The sequence below is a fragment of the Pelodiscus sinensis genome, chromosome 11 (genome assembly GCF_052426305.1).
Source record: "Pelodiscus sinensis isolate ZL-2025 chromosome 11, ASM5242630v1, whole genome shotgun sequence".
Classification (NCBI taxonomy): Eukaryota; Metazoa; Chordata; order Testudines; family Trionychidae; genus Pelodiscus; species Pelodiscus sinensis.
In genome coordinates this window covers 30,432,227-30,444,637 of record NC_143062.1, presented here as the reverse complement: position 1 = coordinate 30,444,637, position 12,411 = coordinate 30,432,227, and the positions used below count along the sequence as shown (strand labels likewise).

The 12,411-nt window shown below is 45.0% G+C and overlaps 1 protein-coding gene across 4 annotated transcripts in view; it reads left to right on the top strand.

The window, feature by feature from the left end:
• GRIP2 (glutamate receptor interacting protein 2) overlaps window positions 1-7,842 on the top strand; it is a 529,887-nt gene extending 522,045 nt beyond the window's left edge. For all 4 annotated transcript variants that reach the window (XM_075938764.2, XM_075938768.2, XM_075938763.2 and 1 more), the window contains 2 exons: window positions 1,782-1,928; window positions 5,437-7,842. In XM_075938764.2, the coding sequence (XP_075794879.1) occupies window positions 1,782-1,928; window positions 5,437-5,634 (345 nt within the window). In that variant the 3' untranslated portion in view covers window positions 5,635-7,842. The remainder of the gene's footprint in view (window positions 1-1,781; window positions 1,929-5,436) is intronic.
• Window positions 7,843-12,411: the final 4,569 nt, after the last annotated feature.

Here is a 12,411-nt window from a genome sequence, read left to right as displayed (position 1 = left end):
TGAATGCATCATGTATCTCTTTGGTAAATGTCCCCAGGGGGTCAGCTTAATGGGAAGGTGGCCTCTCAGTAGAACACAGCCACAGAGGCCTTTGCTCCCCTAGAGAGATGGATTTAGACATATTGACCCTATGTCTCTACTGCAGTCACCAACTTTGGGAGAATTCCAGTGCAAGCTTTGTGGCTTGCACCCTCCTCTGTGAGTTTGAAGTGCAGACTAGGCCAAAGTCTAATGAAGAGCCAGAGCACAGCTACTGCTCACCAAGGCTATGTCTACACAAGGAAGTTATTTCAAAATAATAACTCCCAAAATAACTATTTTGAAATAAGCTCATTCCTCTGCACGAGCTGGAGTTGTTGTTTTTGAAATAACAGGCCCCTTATTTCAAAATAATGGGCTTGGTAGTGTGGACACTCGCCGCCTTGTTTTTGAACATGCCCCAGTGTAGACATGCCCCAAGTTCCTAGGGGCAAAGGGAAACTGCAATGGTATTCATCAGAGGTATCTAATGATAGTGGTGGCAGCACCTTACAGTTTTAATCTTGGTGGACATGCTGCACTGACAACCCCACAATTCCCAACTGTGTTTCCAAAAGAGCACTCCAACTAAAGTGCGCTGGCTTAGCTGCTGGCTGAGTTGGCTCTCTGGCTGGGGGCATTGAAAAGAATTGCCTTGGTCTGTCTCCTGTCAGGCAGAAATATTGCTTTCACTGGTGAATGAGCTGCCTTTACTGCTGGAATGGAGGGAAGAGGAGAGGAGAAAGGATTAAAGTGGGTTCATCACAGTACAGCATCTCTTCTCTGATCTGACCCAAGGCAGCTGGCTTAATGTCTGCTGTCTGAATCCCTGGCGGAGCATGTGTTCTGGTCCTTGAGAAGCAGGAATGAGGCAATAGCTGTTGCCTGAACTTTTATCGTAGGCAGCACTCTTATGAATCTGGTGTTACTGACTCAGCGATTGGCTATGGTGCCGATAACACCATAGTCTGGCAATTCCTAATATTGGTGCTTCCAGGAAAGAGCAAGGCAGGTTGCGGTGGTAATTGGGCAAAGCTAAAAACAGTACTAGTTTGCAGCTCAGTCACACCCAATCCACCATCACGAATCATGAACATCAACCAAATATTGAGGGGAGTGTGGCTTTATAATTGTGTAACATTTTATTCATGATGTTAAAGCTCATCAGTGTGGTGTCTCTGAAGCAAGCTATTGAATAAGCCACCAAAATTAAAAGTCTGTTAGAGTTGTCATCATTCAGCTATTTGCTTGGAAACACTCATGTTTGGTTATTAATTTTGTTCACATTTTCAGTGCCATAAACGTGCCTGCTGGGCACACAGGATGCCCGTAGTAGCAAATATGACTTGCACCACTGATGAAAAATTCCATTAGTTGATGGGCACTGTCCACCCCTTTGTGACTTAATATAGAAGCTGTAGGTGATCCAAAATGTTGCAATTTATTACTCTACTTAAACTTTCTTATTCTCCCCCAAGCAAGGGCAGATTTGTTTGTGATTTATGTGCTCATTGCCAAAGCATCAGAACACGTGGCCTGTATCAACAGCTGGCAGCATGTGCGTACGTTTAATTTATACTCCTCCCAATATTAATTGATGAGCAATATTCACGACCGAGACCAAGCAAAACGCCACCGGGAGACCCAAAGCAGAATCACAAGACTGTACTATACCTGTTACCTGAGGAGTTCTGCCATGCTTCTTTCATGTATCTACTACTCATGCTGCATTGAAATTTCTTGTTCGATGCCTTTCTATGCAGATGACACTCCACAAGGACCCAGAGAGTGACGACTTTGGATTCAGCGTCTCTGATGGCCTGTTGGAGAAGGGTGTCTATGTAAATATGATCCGTCCCAATGGGCCAGCTGATCAATGTGGCCTCAAACCTTACGACAGAGTTCTTCAGGTAATGAATGAAAAGCACAGCTCTGGATATCGGAAATGAGTGAGTGAGTGACTGAGCAGGAGAGAGAAGTTTGTAAGAATCCATTAACGTGACACTCACTTTATAAAAGTTAGTAGGTAGGCAGCTAGATACTCAGCACTTAACATAATAGTGCATCTGAAGCTAGCTAGAGTTTTACCCTGAGAGATGCACTTGATCTGCCAATCAGAATCTCACATTATTTTGGGGAAACTGGCACCCAGAACCAAACTGCACGGCCTAGATTTCTCTCTACTGCTAGGCGGAAAGTCTTTTTCATCCTTTTCCTCATGGGTTAGGGGGAAATTTCAGGTAGACAGAGTTTCAAGCATCAGTCAAAGGAAGACAGTCTATGGTCCAAAGTGGATTTAAATGGTATGCTTGAAGTTCAGAACATAACCATTTTGTGTATGCACAGTGAATTCTAGAAAACATATTCTTCCAGTGAAGAGTTGTTTCTAGACTCTCTTCCCTAATGACTCCTGATCCACTGAATATTTGCTGCAGACACTAAATACATTATGCAGTAAACAACCTATGCAGATATATTTGATCACCAAGGAGAGAGTAACAAGGGGGTATGGGTGAGCTGGGCTTTAAATATTTCCAAGAGACTTAAGTATATAGCTATTATGCAGCAAGCCCAACTCTGATAACAGTATGGAGAGCACAGTCAGCTTAGACATGGCATTGCCACATGGCAGTGTAGGTTTGTAACCAGACCGGGAATCTTGAAACTCTCATAAGGAAGTCTTGAAACTCTCATACATTTTTTATTTTTACTAATTTTAAGTGCAAAGCAGGATCAGTGCCCAAATTAACTCAAATATATTATTTACATCAGGTAATTGAAACACTGGCAGCACCACAGTGAATCTTCTTTGTGCTTGTGATGGTCCATAGCTAGCTGGTTGTTATATCACTGCTCTTTCTCAGCTTCAAAGAGACGTTTGGTGCAAGAATATACACGAAGCCAAAAAGCATTCTGCATGTGGGTGAAATCTTAAAGGGAGCAGAGACTTTGAGAATCCCCAACTTCAGTGTCTTGGTCTGTTGTAGACCTACAAGTAGACACAGTTGTTTTCTGTAGTCCTCGTGTTGAGTGTTTTACTGGATGAGGACTTTGCAGAAATACTGATATTGTTGAAGCCAAAGGGAAGACGCACAGAGAAGGGGGCAATGAAGATGCTTGAACATGAAGATGATCTAGAGCAGCGATGGGCAACCAAGACTAGTGAGTGGGCCACATGATTGTCAGTGGTGGGCAACTTGTGGCCCGCAGCCCACTGGGGTCCCACCTGTGGCTCACCTCCCCTACTCTGTCCCTTCCCTCCCACACATACACCTCTCGCACACTAGGGCACTGAAGCCCCAAGCTTCCTACTCCCCCCGAGCACTTTTGGAGCACCATAAATCTGCTGATTTGCACTCTGGCCCCACTCCTCTCCCTCCCTGCCAAAGCTTGAACAGCTGATTCATGGCATTCAAGCTCTGGAGAGAGGGAGGAGGAGCAGGGATGGAGCATGAATCATGGTGGTCCAAAAGTGCTGGGAGGGAGAAGAGTAGCAAGTGCAGAGCTCTAGTATGTGAGAAGTGTGTGGAGAAGGGGGACAAACCGGGGGTCCGCAGGCTGCAGGTGGAACCACAGTGGACCACAGGCTGCAGGTTGCCCACTGCTGAGATAGTCTAAAGGTCTTCATAGGTCACTTCTCAGTAAGGAGTAAATGCTGCCACTCCTTCCTCCATAGTTATGAAGGGGTCTTTTACCTTGGAACTATTGCTATTTCACAGAAAGGTACCAACTGACAATTGGGGAGCCTATCCCGTGTCCTTGAGCACAGCTCCATGGGCACTTACTGAGCCACAGGAGCCTATGGAAGGGAGCTGCATGGATCCACCTTCCACTGCCCTGTAAAGGAGGTCCAGTCTTGCTACAGATGCCATTTCAGCTGTAGGGAACGGGGGCTGAGGTGGAAGGGAAATTCCATTCTCTAACCCTGAAGACCTCCTTACATCAAGCTCATCTACTAATCCCAGGAGGGAGAGGTTTGCCTATAGGTAATTTATATTGAGGTTGATTTCACCATGGAGCATGTTTGAACTTCCATTGAAGACTGCTGGAAAAGCTAGTTCTTTCCTCGGAGTCCTGCAGGGAGGGGTTGCAGTCTCCAAAGAATGCTTTAAAAACCTTCTCTGCACATATGTTGTGCTCTGCAGACCTCTGGAAGAAAATTGTTTCTAGAAGTCTCAACAATGCATGTGTATTTTTTTAAATTGTGAATGTGTGTAATATAATCTGAGAGGTGCCTACAAACCAAATGCTCATCTGAAGAAAGATGATGTTCTTCTATCTGCAGAGAGACTGACTGAAACACATGAAAGACTAGAAATGTGATTTTTTTTTCCCTCTCTCTCACCCCAGAGTTGCTTGAGCACTCTTTGCACTCTCATCTACAGATAAAGTCAGTGGGAACTACAGGGGCTCAGAATCTCTGTGAATCAGGACAAGACTTTAACTGAGTATAAAATGAAAATTTAGACTTGCTGCTGCTTGTGCGGATAGGAGGAATATCTGTTGTGGTCTTTAGAGCAGCATGATGATAATAGGGAGCAGGAAAGCATTTCAAAGCCAGCAAAGGTTCTGTTTTGGTCCCTGATCTAAGATCTGCTGAAACAAGCTGAAGTAGGTGGTGCATTAAATCTGACTGGTGCTCCAATCCTACAACCCTGGTAAATTTTATGCATCCTGAAGGAATTTCAGGGCCTGAGGTCAAATTGTTTTTTCTTTGAGCAATTGCTCATGTGCATTCCAGTATGTGTGCATACATGCTGCATGCACAATCATTGGAAGACCTTTCCCTAGAGGTGCCCTTCGTGTCAGCTGTAGCGCCCCCTGTGGTGTTCATATATACCCCTGCTGACCCGCCTCAGTTCCTTCTTTCTGCCAATGACAGTCATTGGAGCTTTTGACTTCTTGCTCTGCAAGTAGTTCTTCCCTAGTGTTCTGTTCCCCACACAGCCCCATACAAACCGTTGGTTAGTCACATGTTGGAATGGACGAGAGCAATCACTCGAAGAAGAACGAATGGTTACTTAGCTTTGTAACTGTTGTTCTTTGAGATGTGTTGCTCATATCCATCCCAGACCCACCTGCCTCTCCTTTGTGGGACTGTTCCAGGAACAAGGAACTGAAGCGAGAGTTGGGTCAGCTGGGTTTATAAATATGACACCATGAGATGTCACCTTGGGGGGTACTACAGCTGACCCACAGGTACTACTGAGGAAAAGTCTCCTGACGATCATGCACATGCCACGCACACACATGAGAAACACATCTCGAAGAACAATAGTGACAAAGTTAAGTAACTATTTTATTTCTAGGAACTCCACTCCAGGGCCAGGTCTCAGTTCTAGTGGCCTACTTGGGATTTGCTATTAACAAATGTGTTTTTTGTTCTTTCTCACTACAATCCCTGACCTCCGCTGGCAGGTAAATCGCATTCGAACAAGAGACTTTGACTGCTGTCTGGCTGTTCCACTGATTTCTGAGGCAGGAGACAAACTGGACCTAGTCATTAGTCGGAACCCTCTGGCACTCGCTGCCAATGCCCAACTGGAGACTGACGGGGAGTTGTTAGACCCGCAGTCCTTGGGTGTGGAGGTCAAAACGAGCATGCAGACACTTTGAGGAGGGAGGATTTGAATGGAAGGTACCTTTGGGCCCTGCCATCATGGAAAAGCTGATGAGTATCCATTGTGGTTTTCTGTTTTTGCACTGGTAACTGTAATGCTGTATGTTATATAACTTCCAATGACACCATGGGTCTGCAGTTAGCTGTGATTGATAGACCACCAGGCATTGCTTTGAAGGTGCAAGCTAAACCAGAGGAGCAGCTTGGACTTTGGTTAATGCAAATGGTAAAATAGGCTGCTGACAGCAGAAAAATAGCATCAAGGGTAATTCACCTTTGGCAGGGCATTCTTCAGTCATCGTTCAACTCCAGTAGGCCTGAGCTTTCACTGTGCGTGGGTTCATGGAGAGTGGGTCAACTCCTTGCCCCTCCTACACCCTCCTCCCAAAGGACTTGACCATCTTTTAAACACACATGTGGTGCTATTTTATTTTATTTTGCTTTGTTGTTTGCTTTATTAACCACGTACAGTAAGAGTGAAACAAATTGTGGTTTCTTTGAAAGGAAACCCTACTTCATCCCAGGCCTCTTTAAAAAATTACCACTAAATTTGACATTTAAAAATCCCCTTTTCATTGGAACAGTCAGCCACACTGGGATGTCCCGATTTAAAACACATCTTAATACTCACTTGCTAGTGGCTAAGTGACCTTTCTTTTGGAAGCTAAATCTGTTTGATGGATCAGCATCTCTGTCTCTAGCTAGAAATCCCACCATCCTCGCCCACCCCTTTGTAAATACAAGGAAGCACTTTGCCCCTTAGACAACCAAATTGTGTCTTGGAGTTAACTTTCTTCATTCATTTTTACAGAGCACTTAGTAGAACAGAGTCCAGGGAAGCCACTGAATGGCTCTCCCGAATCACTAGCCCTCTTATTCTCATAGACCGTCACAGAGATTCCTCTCATTGAAAACCTGGGCTGTTCCTCCAAGTAAATAGCTGAACAACATTCATCTCAGGCCAACTTTGGGGTTATTTTTTTCAGTGTTTTGAATAAATAAATCCTTGTTGTCTCCTGCCAAATGCTGGCACAAAAAGCTCTCTGCTAGATTGATGTTGTGTTTCCAGTTCCCAAGTGTGCCCCAGATTGGGTCACCTTAGTGCAAGTACAAGTGTGTACACTTTTTTTCAATGTCTCTGATGGGTTTGGGACACTTCCCTTTAGTCTGCCATAGCTGTCCTCCTTTGCCTATCGTTAACCTTTCTGTGGTTTGTAAGCACGATGCCTTTTTTGATAGCTTTTCCTCACCCTGTGTCTCCCTGCACCCAGCCTGACTCCTTGTAGAAGATATGGGTGTGATATTTGAATTGGTTTAAAAATCTGCCTGCAGCACACTAGTTGCAATGCAACCAAGGACGTGATCTCTTCCTTTCTCGTCTCCAAACACAAAAATGCTGGTACGTGTCAGTTTCTTCACACAGCAAATGTGATCGCCTGCTCCATGTTTCATGTATTTGCACTTTATTATGGTTTATTTTTTGAACTAATGTCGTAAGAGCCTGGCTTTTTATAGGGGGAGGCAATGTCCTTTAAAAATCTCTTCTTAACGGACCCGGCCTCTCCTCCTGTATGTTCTCACTTGACTTATTTTTTTTGTTGCTTATGTATTCAGTAAGCCATGTAGTTTTGACATGTTCATTGTCCTATTAATGCTGAGCCAGGACTATTTCCCATAACCGTACTCTAGCCAAACTACAAATGTGTGTCTCATCCAGCTCTGTGTAGGTGCAACCATTGTCGTCTCAAGTATGCAATACCCCATACCATTGCTGCCATAACTAGATAACGTGCCATAACTGATACTGCAGAGCATTGACAGTACAGCTGAAAGTGTTTTTATATGCAATATTCTAAAAGGCAGAAGCTCAGTGTGGGCTTCTAATGGGTTTTTAATGAAGACTTTTATTAAAGGCTTTAAAAAAAACAACTTGGTACTTGTATCCCTTCCTATGCATTTTGAATGATACTAAACTGAAATGCATTACTTAAATGTGTATTTTTATCCATATATTAGAGTGTATTCCTTGTAAAGTATTTTTATATGCTAATTTTCTTATGTATCTATGAAAGCACAATATTTAAAGGTAAAGCATTTCAAAGAATATTTTAGTCCTGTTTTGGACCTATTTGTAAATCTCTGTATTTAACTGGGATTGCAATGACTTTGATTTTTTTAAATTAAATAAAAGCAAATGAAATGCATCTGACTTTGTTCCTGAGTCCATTTCTGCTAAAGATTGGAACCCACATTATACTGGCTGGTTGGACAGTCCAGCCTGCTCCCTCACGTGCGAGTGAGTTCATACACTCAGAGCAGCCCACTTCAGAGGTGATGAGGGCCCTGGCCTTCACTTCTCCCTTCCTTTTTGTGAAAATTTCAATTTCCTGGGCTGCTAAGGTGGAGCATTCACTTCCCCTCCTCCACCTCCGAACAGGGTCGTCTTTTGTCCTTGAACCTTCTCTACACACCCATGTTTGGACTAGGCACCATCTGGATGTAAGTTTGAGTGAAAAGTTTTATGAGTATGGATCTGACCTTACTTAGAGGCTTTGTCTACACTGCAGGGATTTTGCACAAGAAGCTTTTTGCAGAAGAGATCTTCCGCAAAAACGTCTTACGCAAAAGCGCATCCACACCTCGAAAGCGCATTGCAAAAGGGATGTGCTTTTGCACAAGAAAGCATCCACGCTGCATGGACACTCTTGCACAAGAAGTTCTAATTGCCATTCACACAAGGGCCATCAGAGCACCTGTGCTTTTTGTGATAGGCTCTTTTTGCACAAGAAACCCCTGTGGAGCGTCCACACACACCTTTTTGTGCAAGAAAAAAAGGAGTTATGCCTCATAGAAGGAGGTATTCCTACACCACAAAAAGCCCTCTGTTCTGTTGATTGACTGTAGATTTTCTTGCGCAAAAATGTGCTTGATGTGTGGACGATCCATGGGTTTTTACGCAAAAACCCTATAGTGTGACATAGACCAATAGTATTCCAATTGGAGAAATAGGAGTGTTTATAGAGAATCCTAGAGTTCAGTATTTTTCAACATCCATAGGCTCCAACTCCAGATCTAGCCCATCTCTAATGGTCACCCGTGGTGCTCCATGTGCTACTACCCCTAGAAGCAGCCTGTGATCTATAGTCTAATTTGGCACAGCAAGCTTAAGCAGATGACTCTTCTGTACCTAAGTAAAACCCTCAGAAGTTAAAACCTTGAGACAAGGGGAACCACCAATCCAGAACTGAGCAGGAGAGTCCTGAAAAGCAGCATTCAAGTTCTAGTTCCAGGCTGAATGATTCCAGGACATCATTTGTCACAGATGCCCTGCAATACCATGGTGTTCCTGCCTGTAGCTCAAGGATGGTGCCAGCCTCTTCTTGATGGGGGGAGGGGAGCAAGCTGAGGTGGGCCATTGTGCCCCCCCATACAAGGCCCTGCTCTCTTCTGACCCTGAGGCCCTACCCCCTTGCAAGGCCAGAAGCCAGAGTTAGGCAGTAGTAAGAGCCATCTGGGAGGCCCTGAACCCACCACCCGCCCTGGATGCTTGCCCTGGGAGGGGATCACAGGCCAGGGCCTCCTCTCAGGCATGCAGTCCCCCACCCATGACAAGTGGAGGATCTGGGGTTCCCCACAGCAGCCTGGAGTCCCTGCATGGTTCTTACCACAGCTCCTGGTCAGAAGCCATTGCCTCAGGGAAGGCAGAGCAAAGGCAAGGCCGCTGAGTGGGGCAAGGCTTCTGCATGTCTCCAGCTTTTATCTTTTGAGAATACGGTCACCCTACAGCATGTTAAGTGCATACCAAATGTGGCTGTAAAATTATGCTACCTGAGCCACTAAGTGTATGTCTCCACTGTGGTTAGGTGCCAACTGACTCAGTTGTCAAAATTTGGGCTGGGGGATGCAGTCTGGGCTCTAGGACCTGCAGGGTTCGAGGGTCCCAGAGGTCAAACTACAGTCCTAGCCCAAACATCTGAGCCACAATTAAACAGCCCCACAGCCCAAGCCAGTTGGTAGACATACCCTAATGCTTATTCAGTTTGCTGACTTGGGCAGTATAACTGTACAGCCATATTAAGTGTCTCAAGGTTTAAATATGTGTCATTCTGTTGAGTCAGTAGGAGCACTTGGGTGCTTAAATGCTGTGTTAGATCAGGCCCAAAATGCCTTACAGGCTCAAGCCTTTGATTGACCTGTGATAATTCCTCCTAATTTACCTAATCTTTGTATGGAAATATTTGTGGTCAGGACCTTGCCAGAGTAAACAGCTCGTATCTGTGATCTTTGCCGGTCTTTCTAAGTAGCAAATGCTTTAGAGCAAAGACCTCTAGTTCTTTGACACCCGATACTAGGAATCCACTGCCAGAGTAACGAAGGGCAAATCAGAGGGCACTGGATGCACATAATATCCTGCTGCATGTAATGGGGCAAATGTGGTTTCAGCAGTTCAGCAGCCTCTTAACTTTGCCTTCCTATTACACAAGGTAAAAGTTGCCACTTATGACAGTTCATCTGGCATGCCTGTGATTCTCTGAATGTCTGAGGCACCTACCTTGTCATCCTAAAATACACCTTGCCAAACAAAGCTATTATTGACAGAGCTGACCGCCCTGATGTGGCAGTAGTTTTACAAAGTCTTGAGAGGAATCTCCTGGGATTGGGGGATTTTTTCATTGAAGAGGAATAAATATTCTGCTTTCTGGGTGCCTCACAACTGTGCACAGCCTGCTCCTTGACAGGAGCTGCTTTGTGGCAGGGGCGCTGAATGTTGGCAGGGGAAGCTGTGTAGGGTTCTTGTCCTGGAGGTGGGCAGCATCTTAGAAACATGCTGAGCATTGGTGAGTTAAATTCAGCCCTGGTCAGACTCCTTTGGCTCACATGGAAGTTATGACAGTGCTGTCACTAGGAATTCTTGCACCCTCTCTCCTTAAGTTACCATCCATCATGCTCTTTCCTTTTGCAGCTTAATATTTTTACTTACTGGCTACGTCTACACTGGCACGATTTAGCGCAAATACTCTGTAACGCAAGAGTTTTTGCGTTAGAGTATTTGAGTAAGAGAGCGTCTACACTGGCATTTGCCTTTGCGCAAAAGATGTGCTTTTGCGCAAGAGCATCTGTGCAAGTGTAGACGCTCTCTTGCGCAAGAAAGCTCTGATGGCCATTTTAAACATCGGGCTTTCTTGCGCAAGAAATTGATGTTGCCTGTCTACACTGGCCTCTTGCGGAAGAACAGTTGCGCAGGAGGGCTTATCCCTGAGCGGAAGTGTCATAGTTCTTGCACAAGAAGCCCTGATTTCTTACATTAGAACGTCAGTGTTCTTGCGCAGGAACTTGCGACCAGTGTAGACAGGCAGCAAATTTTTGCGGAAAAGCAGTTGCTTTTGTGCAAAATCTTGCCAATGTAGACACAGCCACTGTGTCTTTGTGCCCGATTATGATGCGCCTGGGCCGAGTGCCTCGCTTGCCCCATCCTTGTTACGGCCCTGACTCTGAGGATAAATTTGGCCAAATGGGCTCAGTGTTTGAGGGAGGAGGGGATATTGGTTCATAAGAATTACCATTCTTTAGCAACCCTTGCTTGTGGAAAGAGTATGGAGAACACCGAGACAGAGAAAACTGAGAACACGTTTCAGGTGAAAGGTCAGAAGAGGGAAGCTTAATGCCCAGATTGAGATGCCTGGCTGGGTGATAGGCAGGTAATAAACCTGATTAACCAAGCCTTTAAGGGGGGAGGGACTTTAAAGGCATTGAGCCTTCTAGGCATAAGAACGGCCATAGTGGGTCAGAACAATGGTCCATCTAGCCTAGTATCCTGTCTTCCGACAGTGGCCAATGCCAGATTCCCTAGAGGGAGTGAACATAACAGGTAATCATCACGTGATCCCTCTCCTATCATTCATTTCCAGACAAACAGAGGCTAGGGACATCATTCCTACCCATCCTGGCCAATAGCTATTGATGGACCTAACCTCCATGAATTTATCTAGCTCTTTTTTGAACCCTGTTCAAGTCCTAGTCTTTGCTGCTGAAGACCATAATGGAGGACAGTTGTTTTTCTCCAATAGTTCAGTGAGCTGAGCTCTGTGAAATAAACTCCCAGGGTCCGTTGCTTAGAATGTGTGGAGACTTGTCTGTCACTTCCTTGTCCATCTCAGCTCAGAGGACTAGAACTGAGTAGTCTGGGGCAACTGAACTCCAGCCTCACAGAAGGAGGTGCTGCCTCCAATCTCCAGATGAGTGGAGAATCAGTGATGAGGCAGAGAGCTTGCCCTTAGGTTGCTCATGCTGTACTATTCTGGGAATAAACAGAATGGTGGTTCCCATCATTGGCTCTCAGTTCATTTAATGTTATGGCCTGCAGTGTAGTCGCCAGTAGAACTGTGTTCTCAGAGTGACTGTCTGTATCTGAAGCACAGTTTCCATGCCAAACAAGTCCAATAACTCTTTTTGGAATATAGACACGTATTCCATATTTTTAGCTCGCATACTTGACTTGAAAACAGCAATACAGTACATGCTAGTTCAGCAATTCCACGGTCCAAAGAGAACACTACAATCACCTCGTCTGACCTCGGTAATAGGCCATAGGCCTTCTCTGAATTGCTTTTCTTCTGTTTGAACTGCAACATATCTCGGAAGCTAATCTCTTTCTTAGAAAGAGTAAACAGCAGTTGATCTGATTACAGACTTTTGTGATATAACCGACACTGCAATTCCCCTCCACTTGTTACTGAATTCACCATGAACCAGACATGTTCACTTTCAAACCA